This window comes from Manihot esculenta, chromosome 16 (assembly GCF_001659605.2).
Source record: "Manihot esculenta cultivar AM560-2 chromosome 16, M.esculenta_v8, whole genome shotgun sequence".
NCBI classification, from domain to species: domain Eukaryota; kingdom Viridiplantae; phylum Streptophyta; class Magnoliopsida; order Malpighiales; family Euphorbiaceae; genus Manihot; species Manihot esculenta.
Window position 1 is genome coordinate 15,959,566 of NC_035176.2, and position 16,717 is coordinate 15,976,282.

The 16,717-nt window shown below is 36.7% G+C and overlaps 2 protein-coding genes across 6 annotated transcripts in view; both read left to right on the forward strand.

Annotated features, from left to right (window-relative positions):
- Positions 1-203: 203 nt before the first annotated feature.
- The window catches only part of LOC110603762 (zinc finger CCCH domain-containing protein 37-like), a 40,612-nt gene continuing 24,098 nt past the window's right edge, over positions 204-16,717 (forward strand). For 2 of the 5 annotated variants that reach the window (XR_006349065.1, XM_043952145.1), the window contains exons 1-2: positions 205-587; positions 4,368-4,561. Coding sequence is in view for 2 of the 5 variants with exons in the window: in XM_043952145.1 (XP_043808080.1) it covers positions 422-587; positions 4,368-4,561 (360 nt within the window). In the remaining 3 variants the exon portion in view is untranslated. Of the gene's footprint in view, positions 588-4,367; positions 4,562-16,717 lie in introns of all 5 variants that reach the window. The other 3 variants (XR_006349067.1, XM_021741656.2, XR_006349066.1) reach the window with 2 other exon arrangements.
- LOC110603764 lies at positions 11,632-13,208 on the forward strand. Its single transcript, XM_021741657.2, has 2 exons — positions 11,632-12,124; positions 12,645-13,208. Exons 1-2 carry the CDS (start codon positions 12,115-12,117, stop codon positions 12,950-12,952), a joined length of 318 nt encoding a protein of 105 aa, XP_021597349.1. The 5' UTR covers positions 11,632-12,114; the 3' UTR covers positions 12,953-13,208.

Genomic DNA, 16,717 nt, shown 5'->3' on the forward strand with positions numbered 1-16,717 from the left:
ACAAAGTCATCCTATCACTTGAAGTAGAAATGACAAAATTTACAGTTCTTTTTTCTCTATTTGTTGAACATAGTTTTTACATACATTGTTGATTAGGATCACTGAATTATGTTAATTCTACGTTTTAAAATTGAAATATGAGATAAATTTATTTATTTATTTTAAGAATGACATTATATTTTGGTTTTTATTTTTAATAAGGGTAAATTTCGGTACTCATCCTCAGGGAAAAAGAAATTGTAAAACTATGGTGTATGGCAAATAAACTCAACGGCTTTTGTTCAAGCTATTCGGGATCATCAGCGGCCAACACCCACATCCCTGGTTCCCCACTGACTCGCACCTTTCTGATATTGCCTTGGGCCGGTACCTGGAAACAACGTCGGATTTGGATCCTTCCAGGTAGTCGGTCACCTCCTTAATGTATCTGACCCAGCGTGAAGCCCTCAGGTATTCGGCCGACGGAGGCATTACCTCAGCAGCTGCCTCCACCGCTTCGCATTTGGCGCCATGGACTCCACCGCCCGGTGGCGATATTTCTACTGCAGTTGAGCCCCTTATCGCTGGCATCAAGCGTTCTACTGAAGGTTGCCTTCTTCTCTTTTATTATCTCTCTGTTACTCCCTGTTTGGTTGCTTTGATTTAGTTCAATCTTCTTCTAAATATCTAACATATCTCAGATATTAGGTTTTTTCTGTGATTGCTGAGACTTCAAATTTGTTAAAATGTTAGTACTTCAATTCATACAGAGCAATTGTTAAATACAGTTTGCTTTCTGGTTATGCTACACATTCATAGAGGTCTAGTTAGACTAGTAACCAACTAAGTTTAACAGATTAAGGCATTACTCTCAGCTACAACTACCAAAATCATGATCCTTGAAGTGCCCTGAAGCACAGCCAATAAATAACAATGACCTAGCTAGACTGATGATGATGTAGGTTCACAATACACGAAGAAAGTCCACATTCAAGGGCTTGGAATTTGGGCATTTTTTGTTTTTCTTTTATGGATTAGCAGGACTTGGACGCTTGCATATTCGAAGTTGTATTTATAGGTGTGAGGTTTTCTTTTCTGATGCAGGTGTAAGTGTATTCACAATCACATACCTTGTAATTCATATTTGCAGTCTGTGAGGAGCATATAAGATATGAAAGTTAAGATATTTTATTTATTTTTTCAATTTGAATCACTAAACATGACAAGCGGCAATCTATCAGTCTTTAGTCTGATACTTGCGATATTAGTCTAGGTTCTGCTAGTGCTTTTGGAGTCTATAGAGGCTTCTTATATGATTCTGAGAGATGAAATAATTAATTCAGTTTTATGCTATTTCTTTTGATAGTATTCTAGAACAACAACAACAACAATTCTTTTGATAGTCAACCACTAAATTAGTAGGGGTTGACTTTATGGATCTCTTTTTCGCAATTTAGCTTTATTTAAAACCATGACACTACTCCACAACCAATGTGCAAATTTGAGGATTAGTCTTTTGAGGTCTCTTGAAGGACTTGAACTCTTTCCAAAGTCCAAAGGCTCCAAACTTTTTCAACCATTACCATAGTTTTGTAAATCCCTAGTTTACGTCAATTTTGGTGTGAGAACAAGGTTGTCAGTTTGATACCGCAGTCATCCTCATAACTAATGGTAACTTGCAGTTGTGGTCCTGTGGAGACCCTTGAGGCAGGGTTACTTACCAAAAAGAAAATATTTATTATCCTGATTGCTCTAACAACCTCTCTGAGTGAACCACTGTTTTGGAAATGAAAGGATTTCTAGGAGTATGTTGAATTCTTGATAAGTTTGAATGATAAAACTTGGGGAATGGTAATGATCAAGTTTATCCTGTTGACATGCTCAAGAAAGTGAAGAAAGAGACAAAGATATCTCTTCAAGTTCTAGTGAAAATTTTATGTGATGAAATTACTTCTTTTTTGGGTTATTTTTCCAACTATATTAAGTGGCATATTGAGGTGTTGAATTTGTTGGCATTATTGAATTATTGGATCATCAATGATTGTTAATCCTTCATCAAACAAAGAAGCTAACATGATTCTTTTTCTTGCAATGCTGGTGGCAATTGTGAATGTGGAGAGTTTGTTAATTCAACCCATAAAAAATCGACCAACAGAGTTTTCCCAACATGGGGGAGAGTGATATAGCTGCTTAGTTTGTTAGGAAAAGCCAAATTCAAGGTTTTTGAAATATGAATAATTATTTGGGAAATTTACTATCTATTTCCTGTGATTTAGTGAAACTAACTATTGGTCCTTCTATTTTTAGAAACACACTAGTTAGTCCATATCTTTTCAAGCCATTGACTATTTGAATATTAATTATTTAGTACCTCCGCTTATTTAAGTCGTCAGTAGTGTATGAAATGACTACAACACCATTGTCTTTATAATTTTAAAACATGACTATTTAATCTTTATAATTTAAAAGTGACAATTATTAGTTCCTTTAATTTCAAAATCACAACCATTTAGTATCTACGTTTTCAAAATAATAACTATTTAATCCTTACAATCCATGGGACTAAATAATTAACCGTTTGAAAAGAGAAGACTAACTAATTTGTTTTTAAATATAGAGGGATGAAATAATTAGCTTCACTAAACCATTGGGACAAAATAATAACTTTTCCTGACTATTTTATTTCTATGACCACAAAGGATCAGAACTTAAATAATATAGGGAATAGGATAGGGGTTTTAGGCTAAGTAGAAGTCAGGCGGAACATATGCATTGCAAATTTAGCTCTTATAGAGGTTTGATTGGATAGAGTAATAGATGATGATGTAACTAATAGGATTAAAACAGGATAGATGAAATGCGTAAGTTCGATGGGAGTGTTTTGCGATTATAAGATCTCTGACAAAATGAAAGGCAAGTTCAATAAAATTGTGGTCAAGCTAACTATGCTGCATAGGAGTGAACGTTGGACATTTAAGATATAACTTATCGAGAAAATGAGTACGATAGAGATGCAGATGTTAAGATGGACGTCTAGTGATATGCTAATGGATAAAATTAGGAATGCCCATATTCATTAGAGAGCACATAGGGAAAAGGAGTGAGTGTTAGATCATGTCCAAGTCCATTTAGCATACTAAATATGCCTACACAGAAAGTGAATATTAGTGATAGAAGGAGCGAGGAGGAAAAGAGGGACCTAAAATGACATGATCAAAGGATTTATAATTTTGGAATATTGATGTGAAATTGGTCTCAGACATAGTTGAATGGCAAAAGAATCATATAGTCGATGGATTAAGGCTTAGTTGTTGTCATACCTATAAGCATTAGCTTTTTCCTTTTTTTTTTTTTTTTTTGATTTAAGCGTATTAGTTTAGGTACCAAATGTAATCTATTAGGAGTCTATCATATGGTAGTTAAAGCGATATGTGCTAGTTAATACTTAAACACATATGTATGTGTGTATGTACAACTATATATATATATATATAGTTATATATAAATTTGCGTTATCAAATGTGGTATTTAGGTATATTAGCTATATTTGACTATAAGCTTTGAACTTATTAGTTAAGGTCTAAGCTGAGAGTTCTAAGGCTATATAAGGCCATCTTGTATGTTTTTGGAAGACAATGAGTAATTTACCTTTGTATCTCTTTCTCTGAGATTACTCCAGAACCAGTAAACCAATATTCATGAATTAGATCTTTTAACGTTCGGCATTGGAGTTGGACGCTCTCTCACTATTCATTAGTTATTTTACTTCTATATTCTAACATACTGGGCTGCAAAAGTTGGGTTGCTTTTTGCTCTTGCTTATAAAGATAATCGTCGTAATTATCATAGGTAAATACACTTACCTGGTTGATTACTTTACACAAGAGACAGTTAGGAATACACTATATAAAAAGTGTGAACCCCAATATGACTAAAATGTGCTTGTCCATTGTGAATGCATTATTGGCATAGTTCTATGATAGGTAATAGTAATATATTGTAGTTTAGTCATTAAAATTTTCTCATATCCATTCATAAATACTATAAGATGTTTTTGTCCAAAATAAGTTAAGTTGTATCCGTATTTGGCGTACATCACATTGACATTGTATTTCTTACATACATACATATGTTTGTTTGTATTAAAAGAATTTCTTAAAAGCTTGGTGATATGTTATCCATATTTATTTTAATATAATGGTCTTATAGAATATACTCTATGCATTATTTTGTTAATATATGTCCTTCGTCCAAAATTACCATTTTAAGCACAACTATATAATAAATGTGTATTTTTTTAAAATTTTTTTTATATACTTCATTACTATGTATATAGTACTATGTTATCTGACTATTTTGGGTGCTCATTACAACTGGGCAAATTGAAGCTTGGTATTCTGCCAACTCTTTAGCCAAGCGTTCTAGATTCGAGAGCGCAAGCAATTTGCCTATATATCCACAAAGGCCAGGAGAGAAGGATTGTGCCTACTATATGCTCACACGAACCTGTAAATTTGGAGATAGCTGCAAGTTTGACCATCCTATTTGGGTTCCCGAGGGTGGAATCCCAAATTGGACAGAGGTGACCATTTATTGTTATCTTTGTGTGCATGATTATTGTATCTTATAAAGTGTGCTCATATAAATATCTTTGTGTAATACTTTGACATCCAAAATTCTATATGAATACTATTGGCTGAAAGCTTAATGCATAAAAATTTTGTTTTCTTAAGGTAATCAATGACTCTTAACTCATGAATTTGTTACCTAAAAATGCTTCTAGTTTGTCCCAAGTTTTCAAAAAAATTACATTGCAATTACAACTTTTATATTTCTTCATGCCTGTGTTTGATTTTTTTTTTTATTTTTTATTTTTTAATATATGCTATAAGTTTTTATAGAAACATGGTTATGACACTATCCCTCTAGAGATGCTTGATATGTAAAGCTCTCTAATTCTCTGAAAAGCATATTGATTTTTGTCTATATACTTTATATGTGTGAAATTTTATTTAAATTTGTTGGTTGGTATCAGGTTATGGTATTGTGTTTTGTCTCTTTTCTCATTTTTCAGTTAATTAAAGAGTATATTGCAATGATTTAAATAGGAAATCTCCTTCTTATCATCTCTAGTCACAAATATATCATCAACATAAACAATGATTAATGTAATCTTATCTCTACATGTTTGAAAAATAGGGTATGATCAATATTACTTTGGTGATAGCCAAAAGATATAATGGCTTTGCCGAATTTACCAAACAACAATTTAGGTGACTGCTTCAGGTCATATAGTGCGGCTTGCAATATACAAACCTTCCTTCCATTTTCTCATCATCAAATATTGGAGGAATTTTCATGTATACTTATTCCTTTAAATATCCATGTAAAAAGGGCTGTCTCGACATCAAACTACTTTTGATCAAGATTTGCTACATCTGATGATAGGATTCTGCTATTGTTCTCATCTTTGCAACAGATACAAAGGTTCTTAATAATCCACTCCATAGGTCTATGTAAAGTCTTTTGCCACTAACATCTTGTACCATTCAATTAAGCCATTTGTCTTATGTTCATTGTGAATATCCACTTGCATCCCATTGTTTTCCTAATGGAGTGACAAGGTCCCGCATCTTGTTTCTTGCCAAAGCTCTCATATTCTCAACCATAATTGCCTTTCATTTTGGATCAAAATGTGCTCCTTTCAACCTTGTGGATAGAAATAGAAAAAAATATACAAGATAAAGGTTCTATAGGAATGAGACAAAGTCATATGATACAAAATAAAAAAAAAATAGAGATTTATAGTACAAGTTCCGACTCCTTTTATGATAGTAATGGGAATGTGAAGGTCATTAGTGGACAAATTAGGATTAGAGTTAGAATTAGAATGACAAAGGATAGGAGGAGACTCACCACATAAATATTCAAAATTTGAACTTAGATAATGATTGATAAGGTTAATCATGCTCAATTGATGTGTTTGTCTTGTTTGGACATGTGTAGATTCTCAATTCCAACATATTCAATCTCCTATGTTTTGAGGTGGTAGTTTGTCAAGCCTTTGGTCCTTGTCATCCTCAATGGGCGTTGGCGTAGACCAAAGAATCTCTACCTAGGATTACGAATAGGGAATGCCTTCTTCTCATGCTTCCTTTAAAAAGGTGATTGAGGAAATGAGGATCAGACCTTCTAAAGGTGATATCCGTGCACAATATTTTCTTGAAGAAGGGTGATCACATTTGTAGCGCTTTTAAATATCATATTAAGCTACAATCAAATTTGAGAGCTTACGTTCTAGCTTCCTAACATTGTTTGATGAACAAAGTGAACATATCTAAAGATCTTTGGAAGTACAATTGTTGTTAGCCTAGAGAACGTCTAAAATACTCATAAAGTTAAGTGTTCTAGAAAGAATTCTACTAATAATATATGTTTAAGCAATAACATCATCCAACCAATAAGGTTTAGGAATATTCATATAAGAGATTGAGTGATCTTAAGTAAATGTCTATTTTTGCTCACCCTATTTATGCACTAGTATTTACACAACTAAATTTTTGGTCCCACTTTAGTTTGGGATAAGGTTATACTAAATGTAAAACTTGGGTAAACCCCCCCCTTAGCAAGCTTCTAGGTTAAGCTTGGTCCATTAGTGGTATTTAGAGTCGATGTTTCATTACAGACGAGTATGGAGACGATGGAATGGTGGATAGTGATTCCTGTGGTGCTTTGACACAAGGATGAAAGAGCAAGGAGACTCCTAGTAGGCCTAGGGAGCAATAGGGCACTCTTGTGAAGAAGAGTGGTAAATTTGATGATCTTAGCATCACTCTTTGAGATGCATGCTTTGTAAGCTAGGTGGAGTATTTGGGCTCATTGTTATGCCTTAATACTCGAGTTTATAGAAAGGCTTCTGTTCGAGGGGGAGAAGGCCCAAATAATAAGCCTTATGGAAGAGATTCACACTTGAGGGGAGATTATCGGGAATATACAAGTGTTAAAATTCCCACTTCAGAACAAAATGGGATGTGGTATCAGAGCTTGTCCTTGCTTTATTTTCAAGCCACTATCATATGTTTATGCTAGTAAACTTCACACTCTAGAGGTTGATGCCTAAGTGTGGGCAGGTGTGTTGATTCACATTAGTTTGGGATAAGAAAATCATACTAAAAATGAAGACTTGAAGAATCTTTCCATCTTGAGCTAGTTTTTAGGTTGGAGTTAGATCAAATCCATTTTTCCAATGTGTTAGGGCTTGCCCCCTACTTCAATATTGGGCCAACTATAGATGTTTATGCCTACAAACTTCATGCTCCAGATGTTCATGCGGAGTATTTTCATAGATAGTTAAATTCTGATGGAAGTTTGGAAGAGAAAAATGAGATATAACAACTTAAAACTCTCCAAACTAGGAAGAGAGTTGTCGCTCCAATCTTATTTAATGGTATATAACAACCATTACTATTAAGTAACAGGTATAATTGTCCTTGTCCTTGCAAATAAATTTTCCTCTGCCTTTAAATAATGGGTGTCAAGGTGACAGGAGGGCTAAAAACTTATAACTAACAGCTGCTCCATTAATTTATCTAAAGCCATTTGTTATGATAATGGATAGACCTAATCCATTCTTAAATGGAATTTGAATTTTGAACTCTGTCAACTAAGATTATAATTTATTTGCAACATATGATTTGCATTTATCTAGTAATTTCTTATCAAATTTCTATCATCTTATCCCACCAATTTTTTATCCAATAATAGCTTGTATTATACTTTTACTTTAATTAGGGGTGCTATGATTGTATAAACCTACACTCTATAAGGGGTTTCTCTTTATTTAATAAAACAAGCATATTAATTATTGTTGACTTATTTGCTGATCCTAACTGATTCTAGGGATATGATTTGATTTCATTAGGATCCTTAATTATCTCTGTAATTCTTATTTGATTATTTACTTCTTGTTTAGATATAATTCTTTGTGTATAAATAGTAATGTAAACCAATTGTAAAGATTAAGAGTGAAATACAAGAATACTCTAAATTTTCTCAAAATTCTTCATGGTATCAGAGCCTTTCCCTGATTTTAGGGTTCAAATTCAAATTTTCCTTTTTAGGGTTTCAGAACCCTAGATCTACCTTTTTTGGTACTAACTCATCTAGGAGCCTTTCTTCCTCTCACCGCTAGCACCAGGAGAATCGTCGGACTATTACCGATCGATTGCTCAGCTCCGACGCTAGAAAAGCCCGCGCGTGTCCCATTGTCTAACGTTGCTTTGCCACTTCGATCACTCCGGCGACGATTCTGACCATCTTTCCGGCTTTCCCGTGCTGCTAACCAATCTTTTGGTGAATCGATTGGGCTCTCTTGTGTGTACAACCTTGGGTACCTCCTATTCTTTCATGATTCATAAATCTTTACCATGGCAAAAGGTAAAAGGGTCTCGATGGCAGAAGGTAAAAGGATCTTGATTCCTAACTCTGATTACTCATCCTCCGGTGCCACATCTAACTTTGTAAAGTCAGGTAATGCTTCATCTCTTAATAATGTTCTATGGATTATCGATTTTGGTGCGAATAGACACATGACAGGCTCTTCTAAAGGCTTTCTCAATTATTTTCTTTCTTTAACCAAAGATAGTGTCAGAATTGCTGATGGCTTGTTTACTCCCATATCCGGAACAGGTTTTGTTATTTGCACATCCAACATTAAATTATCATCTGTCCTTCATATTCCCCACTTTCTTGTCAACCTATTATCAGTCAGTGCTATCACCAATGCCCTTAACTGTAAAAATTTGCGACTATTCATTCTGATATTTGGGAGTCTACTCAAACTGTCTCCTCGTCTGGTAATCGATGATTTGTCACTTTTATTAATTGTTGCACTCGAATGACTTGGGTCTATTTGATTAAAGCTAAAAGTGATGTCTTTTCTTGTTTTCAATCCTTTCATAAATGGTTTGTACTCAATTTGATACTAAGGTGAAAAATTTGAGAACTGACAATGGAAGATAATACATGGATAGTAACTTTTCTGCTTATTTAGAGAGTAATGGGATAGTATACCAGACTAGTTGTCCTTATACTAGTGTTCAAAATGGTGTTGCTGAGAGGAAAAATAGGCATCTATTGGAGGTAGCTCGATCTCTTATGTTCACCATGAATCTACCCAAAGCATATTGGGGAGATGCAATTCTTGTATCTGCTTATCTTATCAATAGAATGCCTCTCAAGACCCTTGATTTTATGAGTCATTTGGAGGTTCTACAAGGGAAGAATTCATACGTTGTTTCACCAAAAGTATTTGGGTGTGTTTGCTTTGTTCATACTAGGACGGCAAGGAAATTGGATCCCAAGACCCTTAAATGTGTGTTTGTTTGGTATTCTTCGACACAGAAGGGATACAAGTGTTATCACCCTCGCTCTAGAAAATATTTAGTCAGTATGGATGTTACTTTCTGAAAAATTGAACCTTACTTCAGACCACCCACTCACCTCTTCAAGGGGAGAATCATGAACAAGAGGTGATCCCGAATTCGGTGATTTTGAATGATATGGCTTAACTAGAGAGTTTGAGTTCTAGTAGACATGGAGAGATGTCCAATCAAGGAGAGAGAATTGGTCGTTTGGACAAGCCAGATTTGAGAAAGTATTCGAGGATAGACAAGGCAGAAGAAGCCATTATACAGTCTACTCAGAGTCAAGAATCTTCTTCTAGTGAGTTACCCAGTCAAGAATCTTCTTCTAGTGAGTTATCTACAACTCTTGAATACTCTCATGACTTAGATAAACCTATTGCACAAAGAAAAAGGGGTTAGATCTTGTACTAAACACCCTATTCCTAACTTTGTTTCTTATGAATCCTTGTCTTCTTCCTATAGAGCCTTTGCCTTGTCTATTTCCTCTGTGTCTATTCTACAGGATTGGAAGAAAGCTCTTGTAGATCCTAAATGGAAGGAAGTAATGATTGAAGAGATGAAAGCATTGGCTAAAAATGAGACTTGAGAGCTTGTCACTCTCCCACCTGGGAAGAAACTCGTTGGCTGTAAATGGGTGTTTACAGTGAAACACAAAGCTGATGGCACAATTGAATGATTTAAGGCTAGATTGGTTGCTAAAGGATTCACACAAACCTATGGAGTGGATTACCAAGAGACATTTGCCCCAGTTGCAAAAATGAACTCAATCAGAGTTCTGTTATCTTGCGCAGCCAACTTGGCCTAGCACTTGCAACAGTTTGATGTGAAGAATGCTTTCCTCGATGGAGATTTAGAGGAAGAAGTGTTCATGGAAATTCCTCTTGGGTTCGCTGATGAGAAGACACAAGGAAAGGTGTGCAGGTTAAAAAAGGCTTTGTATGGGCTAAAACAATCTCCCAGAGCTTGGTTTGACAGGTTTAGCAGAGCCACGATGTCCTTTGGTTACCAACAAAGCAATGCTGATCACACTCTGTTTATTAAATATCACAAGGGTAAGATCACCCTTCTTATTGTGTATGTTGATGATATAGTGGTGACAGGTGATGACAAAGAGGAAATGGCTAAACTAAAGAGGTTGTTGACTCAGGAATTTGAAATCAAAGATCTGGGAAAACTGCAATATTTCCTAAGTTTCAAGGTGGCTAGATCAGAAAAAGGAATTTTCATCTCCCAAAGAAAGTACATTCTAGATCCTTTGGAAGAAACTGGTATGATGGGGTGTAAACCAGTAGAATCTCCCATTGAAAGTAATCACAAGCTGGAAGCAGGAACTGGTGAGTCCGTGGATATTGGAAGATACTAGAGATCGTAGGAAGGTTGATTTATCTCTCACACACTCGACTGGATATAGCCTATGCTGTTAGCTTAGTCAGCCAATTTATGCATGACCCTCGCGAGACTCATATGCAGGCTGTACTTCACATCTTGAGATACTTAAAGTCTGCGCTAGGGAAATGGCTTCTTTACTCAAAACATGGTCACCTTCGAGTTGAAGCTTTTACAGATGCAGATTGGGCAGGATCTCTCAATGACAGGAGATCCACCTCTGGCTACTGCATAGTTGTGGGAGGGTACCTTGTCACCTGGAAGAGCAAAAAACAAAGTGTTATTGCTCAACAAGTGTTGAAGCAGAATACAGAGCAATGGCCTAAGGTGTGTGTGTACTCTTATGGTTGCAGAAGTTATTGACAGAGTTGAGGTTGCCCGAGAGAGACAAGATAACTTTGTATTGTGACAATAAAGCTGCTATAAGTATAGCACAAAATTCAGTCCAACATGACCAGACGAAACACATTAAAATTGATTGACACTTCATTAAAGAAAAATTAACAGACGGTGTCTTGAGCCTAGTTCATGTAACTTCTACTGGGCAACTTGCGGATGTGTTTACTAAAGGGCTCATAAACAAGATCTACTATAATCTGATTTGCAAGTTGGGCATGTGCGACATCTTTGCACTAACTTGAGGGGGAGTGTTAACTTATTTGCTGATCCTAACTGATTCTAGGGATATGATTTGATTTGATTAGGATCTGTTGACTTATTTAACTAATCCTAGCTGATTCTAGAGATTTGATTTGATCTGATTAGGATCCTTAATTATCTCTCTAATTATTATTTGATTATTTACTTCCTGTTTAGATATGATTCTCTGTGTATAAATAGTCTTGTAGACCAATTGTAAAGATTAAGAGTGAAATATAAAAATACTCAAAATTTTCCCAAAATTCTTCATGGTATCAGAGCTTTTTTCTGATTTTTTGGGTCCAAATTCAATTTTTCATTTTTAGGGTTTCGAAACCCTAGATCTACCAATTTTGGTACTAACCCATCTAGGAGCCTCTTTTTCTCTCACCGCCGGCACCAGGAGAACCGCCGGACTGCCGCCGGCCGATCGACCAGCTCCGACATCGGAAAAGCCTGCGCGTGAGGCTCACGCGCCACCCTTTCCCGGCGCGTGACCCGTCGCTTCCTGGCGTGTGATCCATCGTCTGTCACTGTTTCGCCGCTCAGATCACTCCGGCGACGATTCCGACCATCTTTCTGGCTCTCCCGTGCTGTTACCCGGTCTTTTGGTGAATCAATTGGGCTTTCTTGTGTGTACAACCTTGGGTACCTCCTATTCTTTCACTGTTCATAAATCTTTACTATGGCAGAAGGTAAAAGGGTCTCGATTCCTAACTCTGATAATCCTTCCTTGCAAATTAGTCCTATAAAACTTGATGGAACCAATTATCTTGCTTGGTCAAGGTCTTGTTTGTTGTTTATCAAGGCTAGAGGACTGCAGGGTTATGTCACTGGTAATAAAAAGCAACCTGATGAGAGTGATCCAGATTTCCCTCAATGGGACTCGGATAATTGTCTTGTTATGACATGGTTACTGAACTCTATGCAACCTCATATCTCTAAGTCCTATTTGTTAATTGATACTGCTGTAAAGATATGGAAAGCTTTGTCCTTAACTTATTCCAAGATTGGGAATGATGCCCAAATTTATGATATTCGGAATAAGATTCATGGTACTAAGCAAGGAGAAATGACTATCTCTCAATTTTATTCTGAGTTATGTGGCTTATGGCTGGAGCTTGATTACTATCAAGACTTCCAGGCAGATTGCACTGGAGATGCAGTCAAATTTCGAAAAATGATTAAAAAGGAGCGGGTATGATTTTCTTGCAGGGTTGAATAACGAATATGATCCAATTCGGGTCCAAGTGTTGGGAAGAAATCCTTTTCCTTCTCTAGAAGAGGCCCATGCCCATGTTCAACAAGAGGAAAGTCGTCGACATGCTATGCTCCATACTGCACCAGTTGAAAAGGCTGGGTTGACTACCAGTTTGAGCACACCACAGCCTCCTACTTTTGAGAAAGATCACTTACACTGTGACTATTGTGGAAAACCAAGGCATACCAAAGAGACTTGTTGGAAGTTACATGGTCGTCCCACTAGAGGTCGTGGAGGAAAACGAGGTACCTCTAGAAATTAAGCTAAGTTAGCAGAAACTGTGGAGGAGCCCTTTAAGGAGACAACAACGACTGAGTTCCTTTCCCCTAATGAACTTCAGAGTCTCAAGCGCCTCTTGTCTCATATTGACACCTCTTCATCTTCTGGTGCTACATCTAACTTTGTAAAGTCAGGTAATGCTTCCTCTTTTAATAATGTTCCATGGATTATCGATTCTGGTGCGAATAGACATATGACAGGCTCTTATAAAGGCTTTCTCAATTATTCTCCTTCTCTAACCAAAGATAGTGTCAGAATTGCTGATGGCTCTTTTACTCCCATATCCGGAACAGGTTCTGTTATTTGCACATCCAACATTAAATTATCATCTGTCCTTCATGTTCCCCACTTTCCTGTCAACCTTTTATCTGTCAGTGCTATCACCAATGCTCTTAACTGTAAAATTGAATTCTTTACTGATCATTGTGTTATTCAGGATCTTCGCACAGGGAAGATGATTGGCAATGGTAGGCTGCATGATGGCTTATACATGTTGGAGGGTGATCCGGCTTCTTCGATATCTCAAGCCTGTTTTGGAGAAAATAAGGATGTCAATCAGGAAATAATACAGTGGCACCGGCGGTTAGGGCATCCATCATTTTTTGTTTTAGAAAAACTTTATCCTGATTTGTTTGCTAAAACCCAGTTTGGCTCTTTATGTTGTGATGCTTGTGAGTATGCTAAACACACTAGAACATCCTATCCTTTGAGTCATAATAAAAGTCAAATTCCTTTTGCAACTATTCATTCTGATGTTTGGGGGCCTACTCAAACGGTCTCCTTATCTGGTAATCGATGGTTTGTCACCTTTATTGATTGTTGCACTCGAATGACTTGGGTCTATTTGATTAAAGCTAAAAGTGATGTCTTTTCTTGTTTTCAATCCTTTCATAAGATGGTTTGTACTCAATTTGATACTAAGGTGAAAATTTTGAGAACTGACAATAGAAGAGAATACATGGATAGTAGCTTTTCTGCTTATTTGGAGAGTAATGGGATAATACACCAGACTAGTTGTCCTTATACTAGTGCTCAAAATGGCGTTGCTGAGAGGAAAAATAGACATCTATTGGAGGTAGCTCGATCTCTTATGTTCACCATGAATCTACCCAAAACATATTGGGGAGATGCAATACTTATATCTGCTTATCTTATCAATAGAATGCCTCTCAAGACCCTTAACTTTATGAGTCCTTTGACGGCTCTATAAGGGAAGAATTCATACGTTGTTCCACCAAAAGTATTTGGGTGTGTTTGCTTTGTCCATACTAGGACGGTAGGAAAACTGGATCCTAAGGCCCTTAAATGTGTGTTTGTTGGGTATTCTCCAACACAGAAGGGATACAAGTGTTATCATCCTCCCTCTAGGAAATACTTCGTTAGTATGGATGTTACCTTTCGAGAAACTGAACCGTACTTCAGTACCACCCACTCACCTCTTCAGGGAGAGAATAATGAACAAGAAGAGGTGATCCCGAATTCTGTGATTCTGAATGATATGGTTCAACTAGAAAGTTTGAGTTCTAGTAGACAGGGGGAGATGTCCAATCAGGGAGAGAGAACTGGTCGTTTGGACAAGCCAGATTTGAGAAGGTATTCAAGGAGAGATAAGGCAGAAGAAGCCATTATGCAGTCTACTCAGAGTCAAGAATCTTCTCCTGGTGAGTTACCCACAACTCTTTCTTCTGGTGAGTTACCCACAACTCTTGAATGTTTCAATGACTTAGATAAACCTATTGCACAAAGAAAAGGGGTCAGATCTTGCACTAAACACCCTATTTCTAACTTTGTTTCTTATGAATCTTTATCTCCTTCCTATAGAGCCTTTGCCTTGTCTATTTCCTCTGTGTCTATTCCACAGGATTGGAAGAAAGCTCTTGCAGATCCTAAATGGAAGAAAGCAATGATTGAAGAGATGAAAGCATTGGCTAAAAATGAGACTTGGGAGCTTGTCACTCTCCCACTTGAGAAGAAACTCGTTGGGTGTAAATGGGTGTTCACAGTGAAACACAAAGCTGATGGCACAATTGAACGGTTTAAGGCCAGATTGGTTGCTAAAGGATTCACCCAAACCTATGGAGTGGATTACCAAGAGACATTTGCCCCAGTTGCAAAAATGAACTCAATCAGAGTTTTGTTATCTTGCGCAGCCAACTTGGACTGGGACTTGCAACAGTTTGATGTGAAGAATGCTTTCCTCCATGGAGATTTAGAGAAAGAAGTGTTCATGGAAATTCCTCCTGGGTTCGCTGATGAGAAGACACAAGGAAAGGTGTGCAGGTTAAAAAAGGCTTTGTATGGGTTAAAACAATCTCCCAGAGCTTGGTTTGACAGGTTTAGCAGAGCCATGATGTCCTTTGGTTACCAACAAAGCAATGCTGATCACACTCTGTTTATCAAACATCATAAGGGTAAGATCACCCTTCTTATTGTGTATGTTGATGATATAGTGCTGACAGGTGATGACAAAGACGAAATGGCTCAACTAAAGAGGTTGTTGGCCCAGGAATTTGAAATCAAAGATCTGGGAAAACTGCAATATTTTCTAGGTATCGAGGTGGCTAGATCAGAAAAAGGAATTTTCATCTCCCAAAGAAAGTACATTCTAGATCTTTTGGAAGAAACTGGTATGATGGGGTGTAAACCAGCAGAATCTCCCATTGAAAGTAATCACAAGCTGAAAGCAGGAACTAGTGAGTTCGTGGATATTGGAAGATATCAGAGATTGGTAGGAAGGTTGATTTATCTCCCACACACTCGACCAGATATAGCCTATGCTGTTAGCTTAGTCAGCCAATTCATGCATGACCCTCGCGAGACTCATATGCAAGCTGTACTTCGCATCTTGAGATACCTAAAGTCTGCGCCAGGGAAAGGGCTTCTTTACTCCAAACATGGTCATCTCCGAATTGAAACTTTTACAGATGCAGATTGGGCAGGATCTCTCGATGACAGGAGATCCACCTCTGGCTACTGCACAGTTGTGGGGGGGGAACCTTGTCACCTGGAGGAGCAAAAAACAAAGTGTTGTTGCTCGGTTAAGTGCGGAAGCAGAATACAGAGCAATGGCCCAAGGAGTATGTGAACTCTTATGGTTACAGAAGTTATTGGAAGAGTTGAGATTATCCGAGAGAGACAAGATAACTTTGTATTGTGACAATAAAGCTGCTATAAGTATAGCACAAAATCCAGTCCAACATGACCGAACCAAGCACATTGAAATTGATCGATACTTCATTAAAGAAAAATTAACAGACGGTGTCTTGAGCCTAGTTCATGTGACTTCTACGGGGCAACTTGCGGATGTGTTTACTAAAGGGCTTAACAACAAGATCTACCATAATCTGATTTGCAAGTTGGGCATGTGTGACATCTTCGCACCAACTTGAGGGGGAGTGTTGACTTATTTAACTAATCCTAGCTGATTCTAGAGATTTGATTTGATCTGATTAGGATCCTTAATTATCTCTGTAATTATTATTTGATTATTTACTTCCTGTTTAGATATAATTCTCTGTGTATAAATAGTCATGTAGACCAATTGTAAAGATTAAGAGTGAAATATAAAAATACTCAAAATTTTTCTAAAATTCTTCAGGATCCTTAATTATCTCTGTAATTATTATTTGATTATTTACTTCCTGTTTACATATAATTGTTTGTGTATAAATAGTAATGTAAACCAATTGTAAAGATTAAGAGTGAAATACAAGAATATTCTAAATTTTTCCAAAATTTTTCAATTATA